Source organism: Stylophora pistillata, chromosome 6 (assembly GCF_964205215.1).
Source record: "Stylophora pistillata chromosome 6, jaStyPist1.2, whole genome shotgun sequence".
In the NCBI taxonomy this organism is placed as follows: Eukaryota; Metazoa; Cnidaria; class Anthozoa; order Scleractinia; family Pocilloporidae; genus Stylophora; species Stylophora pistillata.
This window is the reverse complement of record NC_142524.1, coordinates 11,337,550-11,362,626: the sequence shown is the minus strand read 5'-3', so window position 1 is coordinate 11,362,626 and position 25,077 is coordinate 11,337,550. Positions and strand designations below refer to the sequence as shown.

Sequence of the window (25,077 nt, the reverse complement as noted above, 5' to 3'; positions counted from 1 at the left end):
CTGGTTGAATCTAGATGTCAATCTTTTCCCGATGGGCGTGAACATTCTGGTCTGACAAGACAACAGGCTTAGGTTAAATTTCTCTTTACGCATCAGCCACGCTCTATAATATTTCGCCATATAATGCATTGATGGCTTTGAAGGCCGACCATATTTGAGGGAGATAAATCACTACTTGGCTACCTTCTTGGGCAAGAATACTAAATAACTAACTAGTTGAGTTGATTTTTCAAAGCCCCTGTTTCCAAAATGCAAGTATTTGATGTAGGTATACCGACTCGCACTCGAGTCTGCTGTGTCAGCTGGTGCAGTGATTACTCGAAGCGTTTCAGTCGCGAGATACGCAGAACTGGTTTTATTTCCAGATGCGAGCTTTTTTCGGACCGCTGCCGGGAAAAGATGGGTGTGAAAAATGTGAACGTGCTACCTGGGTCTTAGTCTTACTACCGGCACGAATAACTTAATTAACAAGGCACAGTAGCCCCTGGAGAAGAATTAGTATAAATATAAAGCTGTTGAACGTTAGCTTTTACAAACATTTCAGCGAAAGTTGTGGTTTCCAGGTTTGACACCTATAAAACTTCCTTCAATTAAACAAATATTCAAACACTGCACTTTTCTTTGTCGCACATCTGCAGTGATGTATGATAGGCTATGCCCTTTGCAGATCTTTTGCTCTTTTCTTGTCCTAAAATGAGCTTTATCCTCCGAAGTACCATGAAACATTCAATTATGATACATTAAATTATGATCGGAGTTAAATAATCGTTTGCTTCTGTTTCGTATGTGTAACACACGACCTTAGTTCCTGGAGCCACGTGCTTCATAGTCCAATGTTTTAAATTTGCGTTTTATTTCAGTAGACCTCATTTTGAATTAATTAGCGTTATTCTGCACGCGAGAAACATGTTTCTGAAGTAGCAACATTCCGCTTACATTTGGTTCACGGTTCGGTTGTAGACTTATAATTAAACAGAGATCTCTTACGCGAAGTATTTCAATGAAATGGGAATAGAGAAACCCCGAGATACGCTTTAATTTGTAAACAATCATCATCAGGATGTGTTGACTATCCTGCCAAGTTCTATTGCTATTGAAGGAGCAATGCAACAATTTTAGGACTGCAATCCCCTTCTGTGATACAGCAATATGGACGGTAAGATGATATTATGTTAAATAAGTTGCAGATTGGATGGAAAATGTGCAACAATTGAGTTTTTGTGAATGTGAACGTTTTCGAACAACTCATGGCACCGTCAAATCAGCTAATATTATCCAACTTTAAAATTTGATTAAATCGCACTGAATCATTTCCACAAAAAATCCTTTGGAGATCGAAAAGAACCACACCTCGCCTTCCAAAAGCTAGATTTTCAGTCGATTATTTTGTATAGCACATAATTAAATAACGGGTTACTTTTGACCTATTTTTAATCTTGTTAGAAGAAGTTTGGTTAAATTCAATTAAATTAAGTAAATAAACGATCAAGAATTGCTCAAATTGCTGTCAACATATGTATTAATGTTATTTTTCAAAACAGGCGGTGTGCGCACTCTGATTGCGTTGCATCATGGTCGTAAAACAAAAATTGAGTCATTTGCATCTTGACGCGTTGGAGTGAACATCTCTGGTGGCAGGGAGATACGGCGTGAATATACGTGGATTGTAATGGGGATTCACTGTCTGTTGCCATTCTTTCGAAAGTTAAAACGTTTGACGGGCCTGCACGACTCCTGTCATTCATCCGTGACGATTTCGTTCTTAGGAGGCAACTGACGTTATTTAAAAAGACTCGAAACTCCAATCTGCCTAAGAATCTCGGCACAAATGGCAACAATTAAACTCATAACCGATGGCGGGATGAATTATTTCAAAGTCAGTAATTATATTCCCAGACGCGAGTTATTGAACTGTGAATTGACCCTTGACATGCAAACGCATATTAGAGAGACAGAGACCTTGTAATAGACGAACTTTTTCCACCGAGCGTAAATACGGGATTTATTAAAGGAGAAGCCCCACGCCTCCTAAGGACGAATTTGTCGCGCTCCACGTTTAGCAAAAACGTACAGAGTTTCAAAATAGCCTTCGAGAATAGAGGAAACCTATTTTAAGAAACGTACCTCTGGAGTTATTACTTCAGGAGACAAGTATACTCTGAAACAAAGAAAATAGCGCGCACACTGAAGAAAATGTTACCTTTTTTAACACAATCTCATCCGGCTTTGCCAAATCTCAAGAACCTACTGATGAAGATAACACCTCAAAACTGACCCTTATTAATATCTAAACTTTGAGGGTAGAAGATTTAAAAGCGCTAGCGAATGGTGGGAGACGCACAGGCCTATCAACACCTTTCAACGGTCGACTGCCTTTTGGTTTCCGGCTTTCTGGCGTGTCGCCTCACGCAAGATCGAGGTTTTCATGGTTCAAGTGATTCTTTTCATTGCTCTGATTAAACTGTCCTTCATTCAATGATCAAGATAGAAGATTTACCACACAACACTCGCGATTATTTAATTTTCCTTCACTTAGGAAAGTAGATTTACAACGCGATTGATAAATGCCCTTGCAGTAGTAACGCTTTGTAACGCAACGCACTAAACAAAACAATGGGCCTTTTCGCTCAGCAAAAAGGTCTCAAACACTGTCACTTAAAGTGCTGAAAACATTTGTATCGTTGGAGCGCGTTTGAGCGCGTTTGGTCAGAGCTGTTGAAGAAGGATCAAGGTGGTCATACAAATCTTTGAAAGGCTTCAAACTACGACGTACAACGAATTTGACCTGCTCGAAAACCGGTCTCAAATTACATGCTAAAATAGTGCTTGCGTTTGTCCTTGAGCACGATTTAATACGTGACAAATACGCACGAAAAATACTTCTACACATTCAGAATATATCAAATTATATTTACCTATAGTGAAAGGAAAAAGAAACGACCTAACTCTTACGGAATATTCAGTCAAACTCTACCCATTTCTACCACTTTTACCGCCATATTGTAAATAACGCTACCACAATGCTTTGCAATCGGAGTGCGCACACCGCCTGTTTTCAAGATTTGGTAGAGTTTATCGGTTCAAGTGTTTTCAATTCGTGGCGTGACGCTCCTAGATTTGTCTGAAATTTTGAGCTTCAAAAGCGGCATTTGGTCGAAACTCAGTTAATATCGATTTTCTCGAAAATAACTCGATATTTAGCCAAACGAAGTATGCAGTGCTTTGTTTCACCAGAAGGCCTGGCCTAACTTGAGAGAATATGAGCCGAATCGATTTTTTGGCTGTTGCCACCAAATGTTTGACCGTTGGCAACATTCGTCCTTAAATGTAACATGGAGCAAGCCTGTTTGGTAACAATTGCAATATAGCCAAAGTAGAAATTCTCATTTCTTAGCCTGCGTTGCAGCCGGTATAGTCCGTCCCTGGTATGGTCCGTCTGCGAAACGGCTCCCAAAAGCTTTTTCTGATATCCCGCAGGAATTCATGGATCTGTGTATTCATTTCTGATTGTTTATTTTCTTATGCGCCTTATGATTGGTCATATTCTTGCGAAATTTATCACGCAATGTTAAAAATAAATATCGTCGCGTGTGAATTGTATATTGGACGTACTTTTGTACAAAGCTTTGCTTTGCGTTTTAAAAGGTTGAAAAGGTTATGTCTGATTCGTCCGATTATTGTAATTTATGCTGTCGCGTCATCGAAAAGGGAAACGAAAGAGTGTTACTTTCAAAGGGATGGAAACAATTCGACGTACTCACCGAGATTGAAAGTTTGGAAATATCTTTGCGATCGATCGAAAACAAGTACGTCTGCCGAAACTGTGTTGCGAAACTGAAAAAACATCGGTCACTTATCGAGCAAACAGAAAAATTGGAAGCAGATCTCAAAAGCCTTATTACAAGGGAATACTCGCTTACAGTCAAACGATCTGGGGAACTGCTAAGTTACGACCACGATGCTTCAACATCGAAAAAAGTCTGCGATGGATCTGATGGGGGTTTTGCCCGTATCATTATTTCATCCCCTGTTCGACCTCTGCAAAGAACATCTCCGAGAGACAAAGCACTCTGGAGAGCCATAGAAAAGAACATATAAATGCCGTTCATAACCTGCTGGATTATTTCGACATCCTCATCCTCAGTAATGGCGATCGCTGGCACTCCCATGTTGTTTAGATGTCGAATCTGGTTTTCCATTAGCGATCGCAACGGCGATATTACAACGAGAACACTGGAACCACGAGGCTTTTCGAATAGAGCATCCGCAGCGATCGGAAGGCACTGGAAAATCAAAGATTTACTGTAGCCCGTCGGCAAATTTACAAAAATATTTCGACCTCTAAGAAATTCGCGAAGTGCATTTTCCTGTTCAGGTAGAAGATTATCGATTTCAAACTGCTCTCTCACAGCTTTGAACGCTTTTTGCCAACGTTCTTCTGTAGTTGCAGACATCTTATTTCCAGCTCGAAGTAAATTTGACGTTTAATGTAATGTACAACTGTTATAAAGTAGTTGGGAAACCTACACAAATTTAGTTTTGGCATTACGTGATAGTTGCGTCGTCACTTTCGCAAGAGTTATCCCATCAGATAGCGCGTAAGAAACTAGCCAATCAAAAATGGATACAGAAACAGCGGGATATATCGGAACAAGCTTTTGGGAGCCGTTGCGCAGACTTTCTAAACCGGCGGTTTAGACTGTCTGTGACGCAGGCTGTCATTTCTGGACATCTATGTATATTGAGAAAGATTTTTAATGACATGAATGTTTAAAAAAAATGAAAATTTTTGTGAAAACTTCAAAGTCCAAATTAGCTATCACATTACATTAAATTATGACAGAAAACACTCCTGGTAAACGCTGAAGTCTTCAAAATTATTTATTCAACGAATAAAACATACAGATTACGAGAGCGGCTTTTTTCCATTGGGTCCTTATTGGATGTCCAGGTTTATGTTCATCAACATATCCAAAATTGTGGACATTTTTTTCTCTTGGACATTACTTATACGGCAAGATGATGTTCGTAATACTTCATGGAAGAAAGGTTATTTAATTATTTACAGTCCAATACCTCTCTTGCCTATTCAGAAGCCAAGTTATAAAGAACAAACACATGTCAGTTCACGAATTTTCAAGAATATTTCATGGAATTTTTATTGATTATTTACAAGAAGTTTGATAACCTGCATGTATACTAATAACCGTTTTAGTTTGAAGCTACTCGTGTGAATTTTTTTTTATCGGCTTTAGGGACTTTTAACAGCGCCGCGACAAAGCCCACATATTTTGCTAATTCATGCCTTTAATTTAAGGAAGACTGAAGAACAAATACATGGAATATTTAATACCAGCTTGAAAGTTACCGTTCCTAGGATCATTTAGAAGCAGCTATGCAAATACAATGAGATATCATAGTCGATAACTTGAAACATGCCTCGATGGTAAAGGGATCAGAGAAGTGCGTCAAGTTTTCTTCCGTGACCACACCTAAATGAAATTTTGATGGTGTCATTTCTAAACGCATTGAAATTCTTGAAAGACACCCCAATATTAAGATCAACACAGAGGATTTGTTAAATAAAAATTGTCAATTAACTACCGCACTATGTATTTAATTAATCGATCTGGTGGCTCCAGCTTTTAACATTTTCCTGTTTAGCCTCGTTGCTTAATATTGTAGGTATTCTGGGTTTACCATTGCTTTTCGCCATTAACTGTATTTGATGTTTTTTGCAGAGCCATGAAGGCGTCTCCAACTGGTCATTTCAAGTATAATCTGCCGAGATGATAATGGTAGTTTGCTGCTGTTTGCTGCTGTTTTATTATTATTATTTCATGGAACATTAAAAGCCAATTCACGCAACCCGCATATAGCATTAGCTAATCTTGGCGGGTATTAGTAATAAATAATAAATGAGTAAATACTACACATTTTAAGCTAAAGGGATTTCATTACTACTACAACATTATTGCAGTTATAAGCTATGCATTTGTTTACTACGCTATAAGCTAAAGATACGTATAGATGTCATACAAATTAAATACAATAAAATTACTATTAAGTTAAACGAGACATGATAATCAAATAATAATAATAATTGTTATTATTATGATAGTGATAGTAAAAATAATAATCATGATAACAATAAGGAAGGACTTCCATAGTACCATATCCATCGTCTCACAAAGCTTTACATCATTTTGCGAAGAACCTTCGCTAGACTGCAAGAAGCATTTGACATTTTTTTGAAGAAAATGTTTTTTTATCAGATGCACCTCTTTCCTACTCTTTGCGAGAAGTGTGTGGGTTCTTTAACTAGTTAACAAACTCTCCTCAGAACCAGACACTTGTATAAAATAAAAAGAATAAAAGTGGCTGTTTGAAAGTAGACATTTCCTTAGTGTTCAGTAAACTGGTAAACCCTGACGGAAGCATTTTCTGCGCACCACAAGAAAACTAATTCGTATTATAAACATTAGAACTGGTCACTGTTACTCTTGGCGATATTTGCGTATAGTTAATTAATTGCGATATCATTTCTTTTAAAAGGATAAATTTTCACCGATTCATTTGTCCCTCCATTAATTGAAATGAGACCCAGACTCAATTGAGTAAAAGCTTCGTAAAAAGAACAATGGCAAAGACAATCGAAAACTTATCATGATGAATGAACTAAAACTATTTTTTGATGACTACCAGTTATATTGTAACGAATGAAAAAGGTTTTTGGCAGCACAAATGGAAAAAGGTATTCAAAATAATTAGGAAACATATTTTAAAAGGACTTCCTTTTCACCTGTTCTATCAAATCTATGTTAAAATCGTGTTTATTATGAATGATTAACAATGGACTTTTACTATTTTAATCGTGACCGCGGTGAGTTTTAGCTTAGCATGTAAGAATGGAAGGAAGAGCTCGGATCATCCATTTTCTCTTTGCCGTACTTGCCGCTTTCCGACAGACCGAAGGGGTCTTTGGTAAGTGTAATTTGTTTTATCTTTCTGCTTAGCGGCAGAATTTTTTTGTCACGAGTTCGAGAATCATTGATACCCATACCATGAATGACTTCGAACACCGTAATGAAGATGAAATATAAGAATTACATATAAGATCTGTTTCATCCATGCATAAGGGGTAAAACAAATCTCTAAATAATTATTTCAAAGCGATTTGTGGAATTAGTTCTGAGTGGAATAATACAGAACAATCCATTGAATGAAGGTGGTGTAAAGGCAAAGAAAAAATGAAACGAGAAACTAGGACCGTTTTTTCATAGCAGACTTTCGAAATGATCCAAAGGAATGTCTCAGTTGCTCATAACTTCCTCTAACTGAAAGGAATCTTTGTTGTTATCCCAGTTTGATATGGATATATATTTTCATGGAAAGTTGAATCACTCTAGTTCGATAGAAGTTGCTGTAGTTCAAATGTCCCTAGAAAGAGCACGTCAATTGGCGCGGCCTCAATAAAGAGATCTACGATGGCTTTTTTTGACGGCCACTTTTAAATTATTAATGTAAGCCCAACGCATAGACAAATATGATTCCAAAATAGGTCTCTGCTTAGAAACGAATATGATAAACGTAAGGTAGATACAATTTACAATGGTGACATATTCAAAATGTTTTACGCTTGTGAATGAGTGTGACCATGAAGGTAATCTTCCTTTCTTTGGACATTGGTCTAGAAGAAATTGGCCTACGATTCAGTGTTTTAAAGTTCATATCGCTGTTCAATTATAACAATAATGATAATGGGGATAAGAATTAAAATTCTAATGATGGCGATAATTGATCCATCTCGGACGTTCACGAAAATGTAGCACCTCACGTAGCACCTCACAAATAAGTTATATTTGTTTCTATCTCTCTTCTGTCCTTCTGCTATTTGATGGAAACGAAGAGAGTTGATTTTATGAGATGGCTCCCCTAATATAAAACATAGCGACTTGATAGGCGAAGATGACACTACAAATGAATTGCACCGTATGTTATCGTTTTACGCAGATGACTGCAGTAGTCCTCTTGGACTTCAAAGTGGCGACATCACAGACCAAGAATTATTGGCAATGAGCACTTTCAAAAAAAATTTTGAACAGTTTGGACCCCAGCGTGGTAGACTTAATTTGTCGTCCGCCTATCGCGCTGATCCACAATCAATTAATAAGGATACTCGGTTCTCCGGCGCCTTTATAATTGAACTTCCAAAGGAGAAGATCGTAACTGGAGTTGCAACTCAAGGCTTTGGCGGAGAGTGGGTGACAAAATATCGAATGATATTTTCTCCTGGAAATGGGGATCCTTTAGTTTCATCAGAGGTGAGAGGTATAAGCTGTGGCCATACTACGCACTTTGCCCTAGGTAAACTTGACTTGTTGACAGTTTTACCTGGGGAAACTTAAATTTAGAAGTGTGACCGATTTTTCCCCAGGTTAATTACCCAGGGAAATTTTATCCATCGGAGCTTGAATATGTCAAGAGAACGATATAATTTCCCTTAACATTTACCCTACTTGTATTGAAGGGGTAAACTGAAATCCAAAGGTAGTTAGACAATAGATGGTCGTCGGCAAATGCGCTGATGACAGATTTGATTTTATCACGACACGTTTTACTTGAAAAACATTAAAGTGCGAGTCTTTTGTCGCTTTTGCCGCGTGCTTGTGCGTGTGTCTAGGGAAGAAGATGACGTGGTTTTGATCGAACGCGTAAGTATAAATCATTTGCAATCAGTACACTCTTCATTTGACTGAATTTTCTCAAGATTTAGTTACCTTGTTTGCTATAGCTTTTAATAATCGACTTCTGTATTTCGTTTCAGAAACCAGTATGCTTATGGAGATGAATAGGACCCGATCCATAACGGCTTTCTTTTCAATTGGCTACATTCACAGAATCCAGGACCAATTAGAGTGTTTCTACAAAATCAATTCATCCCACAAACTTCACTTCATTTAACTCGACGAAACGCCGTCCCACCAGTTAGCGAAATTCCTTCAACGTCGAGCGTAGTTCAATCACTATCAAGCGAAATCCTTTCTACTTCGCAACCAAGCAACGCTGCTCAAGGCCGCAATCGTTGGTCTTCAATCGAAACAAGAATATTAATTTTGTCCTACCAGGACCATACCGAGGCGCTCTCTCAAGCCAAAAGTCCCCAGAGAAGAAAGGCGATGTTGCAAACTATCTTACAAGCATTCAGAGAGATCCGCCAGAATAATGCAATTGAAAGCGTGAAAACGTTGACGCAGCGAAAGGAGAAGTGGAAGAGCCTTTTCAAAAAGTACAAGAAGATCACAGATAACAACAAAGCCACCGGAAGAGGACATGATTCTTCAAAGAACTTTACTCCTTTTTCAGGGTGCGGAGACAAGATTAGCCCGAGATACAAGTGCCAAACCGATATTTGCACCGATAATCCGGACAAGGCTTCCTCAGCAGGAGAGTCAACCTCACCATCAGAAAGTGCCAGAAGTTCCAATTCTGATGGAGAAGATTGCGAAGAAGCGGACGATGACAAAGCCACGCAACCGAAAACCCCAGAAGGTCCGCCGAAAAAAGGAGAAAAGCGCACAGCAGATAAAAAAACCACAAGAAGCCGGTGCAAATCGAAGAAGAATAGAAAAGCGGAAGGAAACTGACGAGCGAGAAAGTCTGATTGAATTGTTGCAGGGTCAACAAGAAATGATGACGAAAGCAGAAGAACGAGATCTCTTGGCAATGCAGGAACTGATAGAATTTGAAATGAAGGCCGAAAAGCGGCATCAGGATTTCACGTTGGCTGCTGAAAGGAACTCAGAAATATTTTCAACAATCGAATGAACACAACCTATTTTAAAGCTGTTGTTGTTTTGTTGTTATTTACTGAACTGAAACATTTTTAGGGCTCATAGTTCTTCTGGTGAGTTATTTCTCTACCAGATAGCTGTCCATTTACATTTAAATGAAGAAACTAATATAAATAATCAACAATTACTTGTCTGATGTCGTTGGCTTCTAATTCATCATCTCTAACGTACTGCATAAGACGGTTATTTAAAACATATCCGTCAAAATCATCGTTCATTAATTTTCAACTGTTTTGCAAGACAGAGCAAGCAGTTACGCTCTAAGGAATCTTCATCTTTTCGTCGTCAATTCTTTTGTCCAAACATCTCCACCCCGCTTTGGTTTGGCCAAATCCATGTTCAACCACAATACGCACTTTGCTTACATCCTTGTTAAAATTTCTACGAGCGGCTATTAAAGCTCTGTTTCCTTGAAAGGGACGCATCAGCCATGACTTGAGTGGGTAAGCAGAGTAGCTAAAATGAGGGTCGACTCCATATTCCATTTATATCCATGCAGGGCATAGTTAAGATTCTCTTCTCTTCTCTGCTAGTGAGTAAAAATTGTTTAGTCGTAATACACGCGCGTCATGCATGCTACCAGGAAAGCCTGTCGATACAGACAAATAGGCACCGGAGGCATCAACAATCCCTTGAACGATGAAACTGTAATAGTGTTTACGATCATGAGAGTAACCTTCATAAAATTCCTTCGGAGCTCTTATCGGTACATGTGCTCCATCGATCGCGCCAACAACATTTGGAAAAGTTTACTTTTCTCTGAGACCTTGTATTCTTTCCCTCACTTGAGTGGGAGAGGTTGGAAATTTAAGGAATTGGTCTTTAGGCTGACAGAGTGCTTGAATAAAGTCCATGCATACTCCAATAGCTGCAGACTCGGCAATTCCAAACGAGAACGATAACTGTCCCCGTTAGCTGACCTCTACAAGCCTATCGCTGTACTAGTTTCGACCAGTATGGCTGCGCGAAGTATAGTATCTTGTTGCTGGATAACACGAGCAACAGCCGTGCAAATGAAATGGAATGTTTCCCTTGTAGCCCGGAAGTTTTCTTTCCACCACATGTTCAAAGCATTTGAATTAAGCAAGTTTTCGAACCAGTACTGAGGCATTGGAAGAACCCAGGCGATACGCCGAGGCCGACGTTCCTGCCAAGCAAAAGAAGTAAATACATGGAGTAACGCAGCTCTTCGTCTTCTTTGGGACCGTCGAGCAATCAGTCTCTAAGAAAAATCACTCGTGATCGCTTTGCTCGTTGCACAACGTTAAAAAAAGTAATGAAAAGAGAAGAACCATTTCTCTTTGATCTGCGTCATTTTCGAACATGTTTTCGATTTGCGCGCCAAAAAATATGTTTACGCGGCATGAAATTCAATCCCGTTAATCCCATGTAAAAACCGCAATGTGAGTTTCTTGAGTGTGACCTTTTCACTTGGGGAAATGAAACCCGAGATTAATTTACCTCGGCTTAACTCAGCTAAATTTTCCCTAGATAAATAAATTTTTCCCTCTAGCAGAAGTGCGTAGTGTGACGTAAACTATCGAGTGAGATTTATTTGTTTTGATCTATTTCCACGTAGTGGTAATAGTTTCAAGTTATGAGCTCCATTTCCACGCTTTTCTCCCTTAAGCTTTTTCTCCTAAAGATCATTCAGATCGCCTCCACAGATGAGGAACAATTTATAATTCTGTTATCTACCCTGATTCCATGATCGCTTTTGAATCGCTGAGACTGGCAGCACTTTTTTTAATATTTTAAAACATTTCTTTTTAGATTTTTCAAGGCAATGTGGACGGCGACACTGTCAAGTTTAATGTGGTTAGTCCCCCAGTAAAGACGTCACAAATTTATATCGACCCGTTGGATTGGCATAAGAATATTGCTCTACGAGTTGAGCTCTATGGATGCGAGCCAGGTGAGAACGAGAACCTGTACATAGGCCATTTTCGTGTTTCTATAAGTATGAATTAACAAGAATAAGTTTCAAATGCTAGTCCTGGACTTCATCAAGAAAAATATGTCGTGAGAAAATAATATTAGCTAAAAAATTGGACGTATTTTCCTGAAACTAGTTTCCACAAGGTGGCAACCTACTACTATACTTACATCAGCAGATTAAATGTCTTCAAGGGGCACCTTGTCATTGACGTTTTGAATGCTTCCGGTTTTATTTCAAGATGAAGTCACTGAACTCGTTTTGCATTTTAAAAGGGTATCACTTTAAAGTCTGGCTTGACGTGCTCGACACAACCTTTAAACTTTCCTTTATGGATCGGGCCAATCAGGAAACTCTAGACAAAGAAGAACGTGTGCTATCTGCGGTAAGGAGAAGATTAGTTATACATTCTCTATTTGTTTTCGGTTTGTTTTTTTTTGTAACTTTGCAATTCAGCTATTTAGATTGAGAAATTTACCATGCAAGAGACATGGATGGGTGTACGACTCATAAATCTCTCCTGTTTATGTATTCTTATTTTGTATTTCTAATTTCCTTCAAAGATTAAAAGTTACCTTCAAAATATACCAGGTTACTTTGAAACAAAACTTCACAAGTTCAGGTTAGACATACGTACTGCGCAATTAATTATTGTGCTTTAACTTCGTTTGCTTTTTTTTTTATTGTTTTTCTGCTCTTTATGTTTTAATATGTTTGCTTTTTCTTTTGTGTGTGTTTGTTGTTGTCTTTTTGTTATCTCTTTAAATGCATGCGTTTTGCTTCTTTGTAGTCCACCGATCTACATTTACGACTTACAAATTAAACAAGAAAGCATCATCGCTGAGATCGTAATCTACTGCATAGAATCAGCCACTACGGTGATTAAAAACAAACTAAAGACGGCTTTAGCCAACCAGAGCGTTGACCCTGTTTTTGGCCCAAGCATCCTGCTATATCCAGGTAAGTATCAGTCCTTGGTTCAAAAGATCTCAACAAATGTAGTAAGACAGTCCGATGGCAATACATGTAGACGACAGCCAACCAAAGCGAAGAAAAATAACGGCAGAAGCAAATGAGATCTCAGTATAAACACTTGTGTTAATTCAAAGTTGATTTCATCCTTGATTGTTTTTGCTGAGCACGTTATGCCAGAGTTTTAGACCGTTCAAGCAGCGAAGTACAGCACACGTGTTCTAAACTGGAGCATGCATTTGGATGAATTTTTAGATCAAAAGTGCCACTGCCGAGTGGATGACTCTAAGGGATATCCGTTTCCTTCATCAATTGCATATAAATATTAGCTCTTGTTTTGAAATCTTAGGGAAAGTAGTTTCTTTTAATTGTACATAGATTTAGCTTAGTTACGTGTAATTGTTGGTGGAATTAATTTAATTGTTTTTTTTAGGTTAGTAAATTTCTTCTTATTATTATTATTGTTATTATTATAATTATTATCATTCTTATTATAATTATTATCATTCTTATTATCATTATTATTGTCATTATCATCTTCCATGAGAAAAACAGTTCATTAAAACATTTCGGGTATAGAAGTAACACGTCACCATGATAAGATAAAGTTTATAATTACTGATCCCCATGAAATTCTATTCTTCTCTCTCTGCATTAAATCAACGATTATAGTCTTTAAGATGACAAAACAACTGTATGAGGAAAATGGAGGCGGTCCTTTTGGTTAGCAGGGAAATTATCAGGGGTAATATAATTAAACGCGTTAAATAAGCATGCAGCGATATAAAAAATATTGCAGTGTGCATGCTGCAATATTTAATATTGCAACATGCACACTCTTCCACTCCTCAAAGACTTTCAAAACCCACGCCCATTTCCGGCGGCTGGCGTTTGAAACCCAACTTTTGTCAAATTTGTCGCATTCTGAAGCTGTAATTAGCGTTCTAAATTATTGCTCTACTTAAAAAAAGAAAATGGAAACGCCGCCTTTCGAAGTCGATAAAGAATTAAAGCACTGACAGAAATGTACAAACGTTACACTATATTATCTTCGATTTCTGCTGAAATATCTGCCTTCGTAGAGCTTTGTGTAATAAAGAATCCTTCGTCTTCCGACGAATCCATCCTCTTTCTAAACCCAGGTTCGCACTGAGTAAAATGGGTTCTGTCCTCGTGTACCGGTTCACAAGAGCCAATACAAAAGACCAAACAATACACAATAGCTAACCGATAACTCCTAAACAAAGAAAGAACAATGGTAATTCCCTTGTGAACCGGTACACCAGGACAGAACCGTAAAATGACTGAATTCTCTGGCTTATAAAGTATGCAAATTAGCAGTGTTACACACCTTGCACGAATTAATTCCATCATTAAAACTGTTTTGAACAACTATAACAACGAGCTACAATAACAACCCTCGGCACAATTAAAATCTAGGATATATCATTCATCTCAAGAAAGAACAATAGCAATGAGCATAACAATTATCACACATAGGTGCGACTAAAACCGAAGATCCAACAAAGACACAGAACAATAGGATTTCATGGGGATCAATAATTCCAATAAATAATTACTTCGGCACATGGCATTATGAGAAATATAGCAGCCAGCTTCGGCCTACGGCTTCAGCTGGCTGCATTATTTCTCATAATGCCATATGCCTCAGTAATTATCCATTAAATAATGCCGGAATTCTTTAGTGCAGTCTCTCTTTCACTTCTGAACTAGATGCTGACAAGTGCCATCCGCCGAGCTTCAACATCTCCATAGGAAAAGACCCAAGTGACCCGCAGCGAATACCGGTAGACACTACAAAACCCAGGTCCGATGCGTTCACTGTGACAGCAAATCTAAACCCGGTATGCCCCTCTACCCAGAGGATCAGGTATACTTGGGAGATTGCAGCAGTTGACGTGAATACAGGACTGTTTAGTATGATTTACCCTTGGGGAGGACCCCAATATGGAATAAATAAGATAGATATAAAGACTAATTTCGTTCAGTTGGAGGGTGAATGGATACATTTTATTCGATGCATCGTTAGGAATAATAGTAATAGAGGTGTATATCGTCTAAAAAACGATTTTGGTTTCGTTAAACTTGTAAAGATGACTCCATTAAAATGTGGTGTGAAACCGAACCAAGGAAAGGCCGCTTTGGATGAGTTTGAAATAATCTGTAGTGGTTCATATGAGCGGACAAGAGCCAGTAACTACACTGTCAAGCTACAGACAGGGAACAAGGAATTTATTCTAGCCATCTGGAGAACACCCAGGGGGTCCATGACTCTACCTGCTGGAAATCCAGAGGAAAATTTTGTTCAATTAAGAGTGGAAGCTAAGTTTCCTTCATTGCCTTCACTCCTTGGAAGAGTTCAAGTTAAGGTAACTTAAAACTGACTAATATAGCTATGTACAAAATGAAATAAGTTGAACATATTGATTAACGCACTGAAATCCCTTGGATGAGAATGATTCGCAACAGCAAAATATAGTAATTGTCACTTCATGCTACAGACATGCGGCTAGATTCTCCTTGTAACAACTTTTACACTCGAAATACTTTTATCTCCTCATTTCGCTACTTAAATGACTTTACCTTTAATTGGTAACTTATTTTAAAATGCAAATCAACATTTTCAACATCAAACAGGTAACCAAACTTGAACCTCATGAAATTCTTCAAGCTGTCAGAAAGATTAAAGATTTCATCTCAGCCGGGAAATACGAAGAAGCTGCTTACAAGATATGGATCCTTCAGCCATTATTAAGGAACACAAGTGTCGGTGTGAGAGGAAAGGTACTTCACTTTGATATGCTCACCCAATGCAAACAAACATTATCATTTCAATAAAAACATAAAAATAACAATATACAACCTTCGGCCGGGTTGTTCAAAGCTAGGTCAAAGGAACCCAATGAAATCTGATTTCAGATCTGAAAGCTTAAAAATACTATCTTTTTCTACTATTCAATATTGAAGAAATTATTCCAAAAAGGCTTTCGAACAAAGGAACAAAGACGCCTTAACCTTGGGTTGGCGCTAATCGGTCTTCGAAAAACTAGGCCCGGAGGAATTCCTGAGTTCAGGTTCCTTTAGCCAGAAGGTCTTCTCATTGGTTTTTCTACAAACAATACACCTTTAATTTATGGTTTTCCTAAAAAAAAAAAAAAACTGCGAGAAGACAGGAGAAAAAGTAGCATCGAAGTTCTCGAGATTTCGTCTTTTACTGCATAAGAACGTTAAAAAGTCACCAGCCACATGTCACAACTATATGTAGGACTTAGCAAAGGAAAGCAATGCTGTAAATTTGCTAAGATTATAAAATGTAACAACTCGAGGCTCTCCGAGATTTAGCTGAATTATAGTACTTGAGGTTTGTCTGCTCTATATACGTTTAAACTAACAGTTTTAAAGCATAGCTTGTCGTGGTTATTCTTTCAAAGGTTAAAAAAGAGCTTATTCAAAGCATAATCGACATGAGGATCCAAACTCTTCGGCAACTCAACCAAGTGGCAGCTTTTGTAGCTTTTTCCAACGAAATTAAAGAAGAAACTACACCGCAGATTCAGGTACCTCGTTAGAATACATCACTATGGACATACATGTCTACCCTCATAATGCCTGTTTTACAGGCTTTGTGACATTAGTTTCAACACGTTGTTTCAAGAGAAACACAATGCGCAGTAATTTGAATATCACTGATACATTTATTCCCTATTCTTCTCCTTTTTCAGAACAATTCTCTCCAACTTCTTACTATGGCTGTACACTTCTTGGAGAGCCATTTGGACAAAAACTTGACCCATATTACAGATCTGCTTCTGGGGGGAGTTACATTCATTCTTACTGCAGCTACAGAAAAACCAGTGCTTGAAAACAAAACTGAAGAATCAGGAACGGTAATTTCACTTCTTTCGATTCCCGGACGTTGATAGTTACGTGAATGATTAACCGGCTATGTAACCAGTTAACTGAGGTAGAGCTCAGCCCCTAAGATACCCTCTTCCTTCTGACATTATTCAGACGCAATTTTCCAAAAATATGCTAACTTGCCTCAATAATAAATGCAGGTGTTGAGAGATAAACGGTCAACTTGAAGTGAGCGCTGTTAAACCATTCGAGGAAAATAGAGCAATGATAGTAAATAAGGAAATATTGTTCAATGTATTTCTTTGAACTCCTGAAGAAATATGTATCTTAATTGATTTTCTTTCCTTATTTTTACGTCTCCAGTAGCTCAGTGGTTAGAGCATCCGACTAGATCACGGAGGGTCGTGGGTTCAAGTCCCATCTGGGGCTCGGATTTTTTCTATTACACTAAGAATTGTTTATTTTTACGTTGACAATGTAAACACCAACTTAAACCTGGCTAATAATAACCACACTGTTAGTCTTAGTAAAACAAGTAACTTACATTCTGTACTTGCCTTCGTTGTCAAAGGAGATAATCAGAAAGGGGATAACGCTTTTACATAAAATAACAGTCATAAGAGGCAATTCTGCAACTGGCACAGACCAAGTCAAACTTCATTCCAAGGGCATTTCCATCTTACGAGCAAAACTGAAGAGCAACAAAAGAGTCTTTTACCTAGAAAGAAATGAAGTTCACTTGCCAGCGGAAATGCTACTACAAAATGGTACAGTACAGGTTAGAAATTTCTTATTTTACCAAGTACTAGATTAGAAGAGGGCCACTCTACCTTATTTACAATCCGTTCCCATGGAAATTTAAAAGGAAGACGTAATGCGTATCTGTTTAAATTGTACTTATCAGGAAAAGCCGACAGCCGTCGATTCAAAGTAACAACGAAATAAAATAGAAGAGTTTTCGCTTGAGCTCTGTTAAATGAATAATCCCTTTCCTTGATCGCTTTCTTTGAACTCTTTCCCAACGACAGTGTTATTCAAGAAATTTAAAGCTTGATAACGAATCATCAGGTAGTGGTATGAAACTAAATCCATCCGAAGGATTACGGTCATTTGTTTTTGTAGAGGAAAAGATGGGGGGAGGATATATGCTATTATTATACATTGCAGTCACCATCTGTCTTCTCATTGGCTAAACGCACACAGTTAATTCTGGGAAGCAGCGCAACCTACAGATTATTCACTAATCTGTACCTACAGATTAGTGACTAATCTGTAGGTTGCACGCCCAATGCACGATTTCCAGTGGAGCAATGTCAAGTTCACGGACAGCGAAGTGAGAATGGCTTCTCGATTCGCTGTATGGACCCAGCGAGAAATTTAAAAATTACTGGAAGATAAAGATTCGGAAAATACTAAAAGATCGACAAAAGTGGCGAAGGAACTGTTCTACGAATACCTTAAAGAGAAAAATATCAAGGAACCACACGACAAAAAGGAATTAGCCCATGTGAAAATTTGTTTACCACACAATTGTAGATTTTTAAGCGTTCGAAAATAAAGTGTGTTCGCTGCGATAATGCGTTTGACGTAATTTTCTTTAAAACAATGTATAATAAAACAATTATTGAGTTCGGTCTTTGTGATAAGTGTGTAAGTGTTATAAGCCTTAGCCTTCGGCTTCGGCTTATAACACTTACCTCGACCTTGATTATTCCGGATATCACAAAAACCCCATCCAATCATTGTTTATGACTCTGTTGTAGTAGATGTATTGACATTCTAGGAGAATAAAAGCAAGAGGCCTGGAGGGACGAGCGCCTGTTTTAAGTACAACCATTACTCATTCGTGTCCTCCATTTAGATCATCAGGTTTGATAAGAACCCTTATAAGGGGTATCCAGAAGTCATTCCAGGAAACGTATCATACATTGATGTCACGTTTTGGTATAAAAATGAGACCGTGAAGAGGATTTACAATCTTAGCCATCCAATTAAGATTGTGTTTCCCAGAGTGTCAGTCACTTCAGTGGAAATGAGTGAATCAGCCGAGAATCTATTTCTTACAAAGAAGGCAATGCGTTACCACGAGTTTGATATACCTTCTCATGAAGCCTCAGTGATTGTGAGCATTCGACCGGAAAAGAACATTACATTGAGTATTTATGTCAGGCACGGCACACGGCCAACACCTCAACATCATGACTTTAATGTCACCTTGCCGAGGGCTAACGTTGCTTGTTTGAATTTAAGCAGTGAGGAGAAACGTAACTGCACCCCTCGCGACCCTTACGAATTTGATATTTTACCAAACGTCACAGGACAAAATGGATCTCATTTCATCGGCATTGAGATTCTAGAACAATCCCCGGATGCTTTAAATAAATCACAGAGAGCAAAAGGGGATCGTGATAAAGATGGAGAGCCAATGGATCAGATGTCTTGTGTAGAGGTTAGGCCAGCACCGACAACTCCTTCAACAGTGAAAAGCAGGGTACCTCGAGAATTCGACCCTGTAAAGGATTTCAGATACAACCTAACTGTTAGGGTGGCAAGCTGCGTCTTCTGGGATGAAGTGATGAAACATTGGTCTGTCTATGGAGTAAAGGTAGGTAATGCAAGAATAGTACAAGAAAAAGAACTCGGCCAATATTCAGTCATTCTGGCCTCAAGCTTGGTCAATAACGTATATGTATTAAAATAAAGCCAGCGAAAAGCCTAGACGCGTAAGGTTTTTTTTCAGACTGTAGCCAATTGCGCTTGACGAAAGAACTTGAGGTGCCGGTTTGCATTCTGTTTGGGTATTTATCATCGAGCAAAGTAATCGATAACTCTCCCAAATTACTGGAAGCAAACAAGCACCAAACCAGAAAAAAGTTGGCAATTATCAATTCATCTCAGTTTTAAATTTTTAGATCGCTCCTGAAAGCAACGAATCTAGAGTGGAATGCCTCAGCAATCATCTAACAACGTTCGCTGGCTATCTGTATGTAGTTCCAAACAAAATTGATTTTTTCAAGATCAATGTGGGCTTTGAGCATCTGCCACCAGAAAACGCGGTCGTATTATCCACAGTTTGTCTCATCTTTGTGTGCTACGCTGTTGGGCTGATGTTTGCCAGAAAGGCTGACAATAGAGACAAAAGAAAGGTAAGTTCTTTACCAAATGTCGAGGTGTATAACTCTCTCACTTGAATCATTGTCTTGACGGATCAGTGCTGTTAAGCTTGTTCACCAAAAAAACTTCCAAATTGGCCTAGAAAAGTTTGATGTCTCAGTTGTGAGAACCTTTAAATGATTTCTCCTGCACTCTGAGAACAGAGATTTGATGGAATACAGATTTAAAGATTTAATACGAGTCTAAACAGCACTATAATAGTCCATTAAGTCATTCAGACCGACAGGGATTTTATGATCAACGAGTCGTAAACATTATAATTGTAATTCACGTTATTAAATTTAGCTTCGAAATCAAACATTTTTCCTAGATTTGTTGACATAAGACTTAGAACAAACGCTTAAATTCATAATTTCGGTGTTTTCCTGTGCGGGAAACGCCAGTGAATTTCATAAGCGACTATTTCCCTCTCAGGTTGTAAACACTGAGGCGAGGTCGCAAAGCCTAGAAGACTCCTGTACTTACAGTTACCAGGTCTTCATCCAGACTGGAATGTGGTACGACAATGGCACCACCGCACGCGTCGGTATGATACTTTTCGGTGAGGACGGAAACAGTGATATAATATACTTTATGGATCCTTGGAGAGAAAGCAAACTGTTCACACGTGGTAGCGTAAATACGTTTACCTTTGACCTTCCATGTCATCTAGGACAAGTGTACAAGATAAACATTTGGCACAATAATGCTGGCAGAAGTCCTTCATGGTTTTTGTATCAAGTCGGTGTTAAAGACCTTTCCACCGAGGAGACGTGGCATTTCGTTGCAAATAGGTGGATTGCTGTGGAGAGTCCTGACGGTGCAATAGACGTTGAGGTCTCAGCCGCCTCGCAAAAAGAACTAACGAAATTTAAAAGGTTGTTTCAATGGCGGGCTATAACAAGCCTTGCAGACAGGCATTTGTTTCTTTCCCTCTTTGTCAGGCCACCGCAGAACCCCTTCACACGTTGCCAGCGGCTGACGTGTATGCTGTCAATCATTCTAGTGTCACTAGTAACCACTGCAATGTTCTACAGGGATGATAAAGACGAAAAAGATCTAAATTCCTTTCAACTTGGTCCACTTGAGCTGAGCTTAAGGCAAGTCATTATCGGTGTACAGAGCGGTCTCATTGCTTTGCCAGTTAACATTCTCACAGTGATGATATTCAGAAACACAAGGAGGAATGTGACGTCAGATTCCCCCGACGAATCTAAAGACGAGGGCACTTCCACACAAACGCCAGGTTTTTTTCCACCGTACTTCATTTTTGTTGGCTGGGTGATTTGCTTGACAACTTCAGTTACGTCAGGAACCTTTGCAATACTCTACAGCGTACAATGGGGAGCGGAAAAATCCAATCGCTGGCTACTTTCCGTCGGAGTGTCAATACTCCAGGATATATTGCTGACTGGACCAATTATCATCATAGTCAACACATCTATCATGTCTTTAATAAAAAGGAAACCAACTGAGGAAGACGAAATCGAAAAGAAGACCCAAAAAGCAAACTTAGTGCACGTTGTTCAAGAAGATGAACTTGCGGCTAGCCACAAGCCACCCGACGAAGAACTTCTGAAAGCACGAAACTTGAAACTTCAAGTGAAAAAGCTGCGGCGATTCTTTAAAGATTTGGTAATCTACGTTGTCTATGTCGTCCTGCTTGTGATTGTATGCTATGCAGACCGTAAGCCTTCAAGTTACTTACAGACAAAGACGCTAAAGGACACCTTTAGTTCATTCTACCAGGTAATATCACTGCTGGACTAGCCTGTATTATTATTGTTATCGTTGATGATGCTATTATTGTTGCTTCTGTTTTATACCGGGAAACATGCCCAAAGCGTTATTCACCACTCGTCTTTCACAAAACGATCAAAATTAGTTTCGATCCGGGACTGTACAAAAGAGATGTTAAGACTACCAGACCGCGTCACTGCATGCTAAAAGCTCTGTTAGTATGTGACAGCAAGCTCCCTACTAAGATATAGACTTCACCCATTGAATCCAAAAAGGCACATCTAGTTCTTAATCTCATTTTCTTTTGCTTTATGAAGAAGCTATCGAATATCCTTGGAAGATCAAATAAATTTTCCACAATAAAAGCCAATCGTCTCACCTTGTTTAGGTAAAAGATGCAAGATCTTTTTGGACCTGGTTTGAAGAAGAACTAGTTCCAGGCCTTTATGACAGTGAAAAGTCCCTCAGTGGTAATGGGACCGGAATGATAAGTGGCAAGATTGGTTTTATTGTGGGCCTCCCAAAGATACGACAGATACGCATTAAGTCAGGTCAGGAAATTTTCTTAGCCACTCGGGTTTGCATCTTAAGTGAAACGTCAGGAGAGTGGGAATTTCCTAACATTATAATTAGAGCCAAAGGCGTCAGTTTCAAAGAAGTTTACTGAAATTATCAAACCTAAGTCAAAGAACAGAAAAAGGAGGCCTAAGACCGGCCTCGCTGTCTCTGTATTTTCCCTCTCGTTGTGTATTTCGCTGCTGTAGCCTTTTTTCTCCTTTGTTTTGTTTTGTTTATTTTTTCATTTGATAGCATTTCTAAACGGGTGTTTTATCAGACAACGATAAGTCTTTTCAGCAAAAAAATTCTTTAATGTTATTCATCGTGTAGTAAATAATAATTGGATGAGACATTTTTTTGCGGTAAACCTCTCAGATACTTAGCTTACGCGATGAACATTATCTTTTCATCACCTGCAATTTTATCTTTCATCATCCATAGAACCCACATGCAGAGTATTTAAAGTTCGACCAGTTTTACGAACGTACTTCAGGCAGCCCTGCACCTCTGATTTTTCCAATTCAAACAAAGATACCACGCCGTATTATAAACCCGGGTGGAAGCCATGGCCAACTTCCAACATTTCTACAAATTCACAGAAACTTAACAAAATTTGCCCAGAACCGTGGAGATATAAAGAACCCATGGGACTAGGAGACGCTTTCCTTCCGTATGGTGGCGGAGGTTACATAGCAAAGCTTGGGTACGATGCAACTACAGCATTAATGGTCAAAAAGAGCATGAAAGAGAATAATTGGATAGATAACAAGTCAGCTGCGGTTATTGTTGAGTTCATAGTATTTGAACCTGCAAATCTTTTACTCACCGAGGTCATGCTTCTCTTCGAGAAGTTCGCAAACAGTAGAAGAAATACAAGAATTGACGTAATTCACCAATACATCTTCCCGTCCACTGGTTCCTCTCTACGCTCATTCTATCGCGTGAGCATTCTTCTGTGGCTTATTTTAATACTAGTTTTATTTATCCTTGAAATCATCAAGGCGATAAAGCAAGGTCGAACATACTTGAGAAGCTTTTTTAACTGGATTTCCATCTTGCAGATTCTTTCATCTTGTTGCGCGGGTTTGACCGTTTTTCTAAAAGAGAACAACTTAAAAGCTTTTCTTCAACAAATACGCAGAAATCCCTATGGCGATTGGAGCCCTTTCGAGCTGATCATATGGTCGAGTTTTGAGGAAATTATTTTGTCTATTGCTGTTGTGACAACAACCATCAAGTCCCTCAAACTCATACAACTCAATCGTCATGTCCATGTCATGAAATGGACCCTTCAAAGCGCCTGCCGGTACCTCTTGTCTTTCAGCATCATTATCTTAATGCTTTCTCTCGCCTTCGCACAGTTCGGATCACTTCTGTTTGGAGCGAGTGATGAAGAATACGCGACACTATATTTTGCGCTGCGTACAGTACTCCAAATGGCCATCGGGATTGGAAAAATACAAGTTAATAAGATGAAAGGTGATTCAAGCGAATGGTTTGCCCCCATTTACCTGTTTGCTTGTATGTTAAGTTTGACAATCGTTTTCGTTAACACCTTTATTGCAATATTGGATGATGCGTTTCATCAAGCCAATGACAGACAGTACCCAGGGGAAGGAGTGATTGTGTTTATGAAGGAATGCGTAAAAGACTGGTTCAAGAAAAATAGAAATGTCGATTCTGTCAGAGGAGTATACAGAGAATCTCCGTTTCGAAAGACAATCCGGAGGGGGTCTCATAAACATTTCCTGCGGAAGGAAAGTCCTGCAGAAACTGACAGACTTTTGGGCTCTGAACGAAAGCTTCCAAAGGAATCTTCAGTGCAGCTTACAGGATTTAAACGCCTGGATGACAAAGGAGACAATCATCACAAGAGTAGAGCCAAGCTCGCCGAAAGTGAAAGTCTTTTGAGTTACGAAAGTCTTGACGAAGACACTGACAACTTAGCAAGCCATCTGATCCTTTCTCAATCGGGTTCAACTAAATTTAAAAAAGAAAACTACACAACTAAGGTGAAAGATCTTACTGATGATGGTGAATATAAGCATATAATTGACGCAATTGGAGACATTTATCTCGAAAATCCATCAACCGAAGAGGAACTGCTGCTGTCTGATATCACAAGAATCATGAAAACCGTACGGTCCGATTTCTTGGCAGCACTCTGGAAAGATGAAGATTGCTATTCGGTGTCTTCTACTTCTGTATCATATGACGGTAGCTTTGAGGAACTGAATGAGTCAGCATCTATGCTGTCTTTGATTCAAGCCTGTAAGGACCCCTCGAACAGAAATGCTTGGAGTTATGTCCGCGGCATGCTCAGGAGTCAGGGTAGACGTCTCCACCGCAACCTTAGGCACCAGTCCAGGACTCACAGTGAGGAATTGAGAGAAAGCTACATATGAGTAGCACTCGAAAACTGAAAGGCTGCTCGGAGTTTGATCAAAACGTGGGGTAAATGCGTGATACCGATGAACGGAAAGTGTAAATATACAGAACAAAAACCAACCATGAAGACAGAAAACGAAACTGACCGATGGAAAAAAAAATTATCCCCACCAGCTGCTACATATTTCCTTGAAATTTAGCTATGAGAATTCGGTGTTAAATTAAGATAACAACTTCCACCTGATAACTCTAGGTATTCTCAGCACTTGTTTGCTTGATGATATATGGATATTATAGGGAGAAGTTACATGTTAATCACTTCTGGGGATAAAAGGGTTAACAATCATCTTGGTCCTTCCGCTCGTAACTCAAACGAAAAGAGAAAACCCTTAAGGTGTATTTATTTCCGCGTTGCCAAATTTTCTAATACCCTGGATTTATCTTTTATCTTTGTTGCTATGAAAATATATGCCCTTAGAGGACGTTCTCTAGTTTTGAAGGCTATCGATCGGCTGACAAACCATCCACTGGTCGTGAGTTGAGAACTAACGAAATTAGGCGTGGAAATGACGTCAACACAGGATCTTTGCTGCTCTA

General features: G+C 38.9%; 1 protein-coding gene across 1 annotated transcript; it reads left to right on the top strand.

Annotated features, from left to right (window-relative positions):
• The first annotated feature begins 6,840 nt into the window (after positions 1–6,840).
• Positions 6,841–24,984, top strand: LOC148728233 (polycystin-1-like protein 1). The gene is made up of 16 exons (XM_088762584.1): positions 6,841–6,984; positions 8,014–8,324; positions 11,628–11,769; positions 12,066–12,175; positions 12,354–12,412; positions 12,581–12,750; positions 14,497–15,152; positions 15,421–15,567; positions 16,215–16,340; positions 16,506–16,670; positions 17,213–17,419; positions 18,503–19,246; positions 19,554–19,787; positions 20,230–21,543; positions 21,923–22,085; positions 22,534–24,984. The coding sequence occupies exons 1-16, from the start codon at positions 6,909–6,911 to the stop codon at positions 24,495–24,497; spliced, it is 6,588 nt and encodes a 2,195-aa protein (XP_088618710.1). The 5' UTR covers positions 6,841–6,908; the 3' UTR covers positions 24,498–24,984.
• Positions 24,985–25,077: the final 93 nt, after the last annotated feature.

Coding starts and splice junctions, on each gene's coding strand:
- LOC148728233 (XM_088762584.1), top strand. CDS start 6,909: ATGGAAGGAAGAGCTCGGATCATCCATTTTCTCTTTGCCGTACTTGCC. Junction 15,153..15,420: donor TTGGAAGAGTTCAAGTTAAG/GTAACTTAAAAC, acceptor AACATCAAACAG/GTAACCAAACTTGAACCTCA. Junction 22,086..22,533: donor ACAGATACGCATTAAGTCAG/GTCAGGAAATTT, acceptor CATCATCCATAG/AACCCACATGCAGAGTATTT.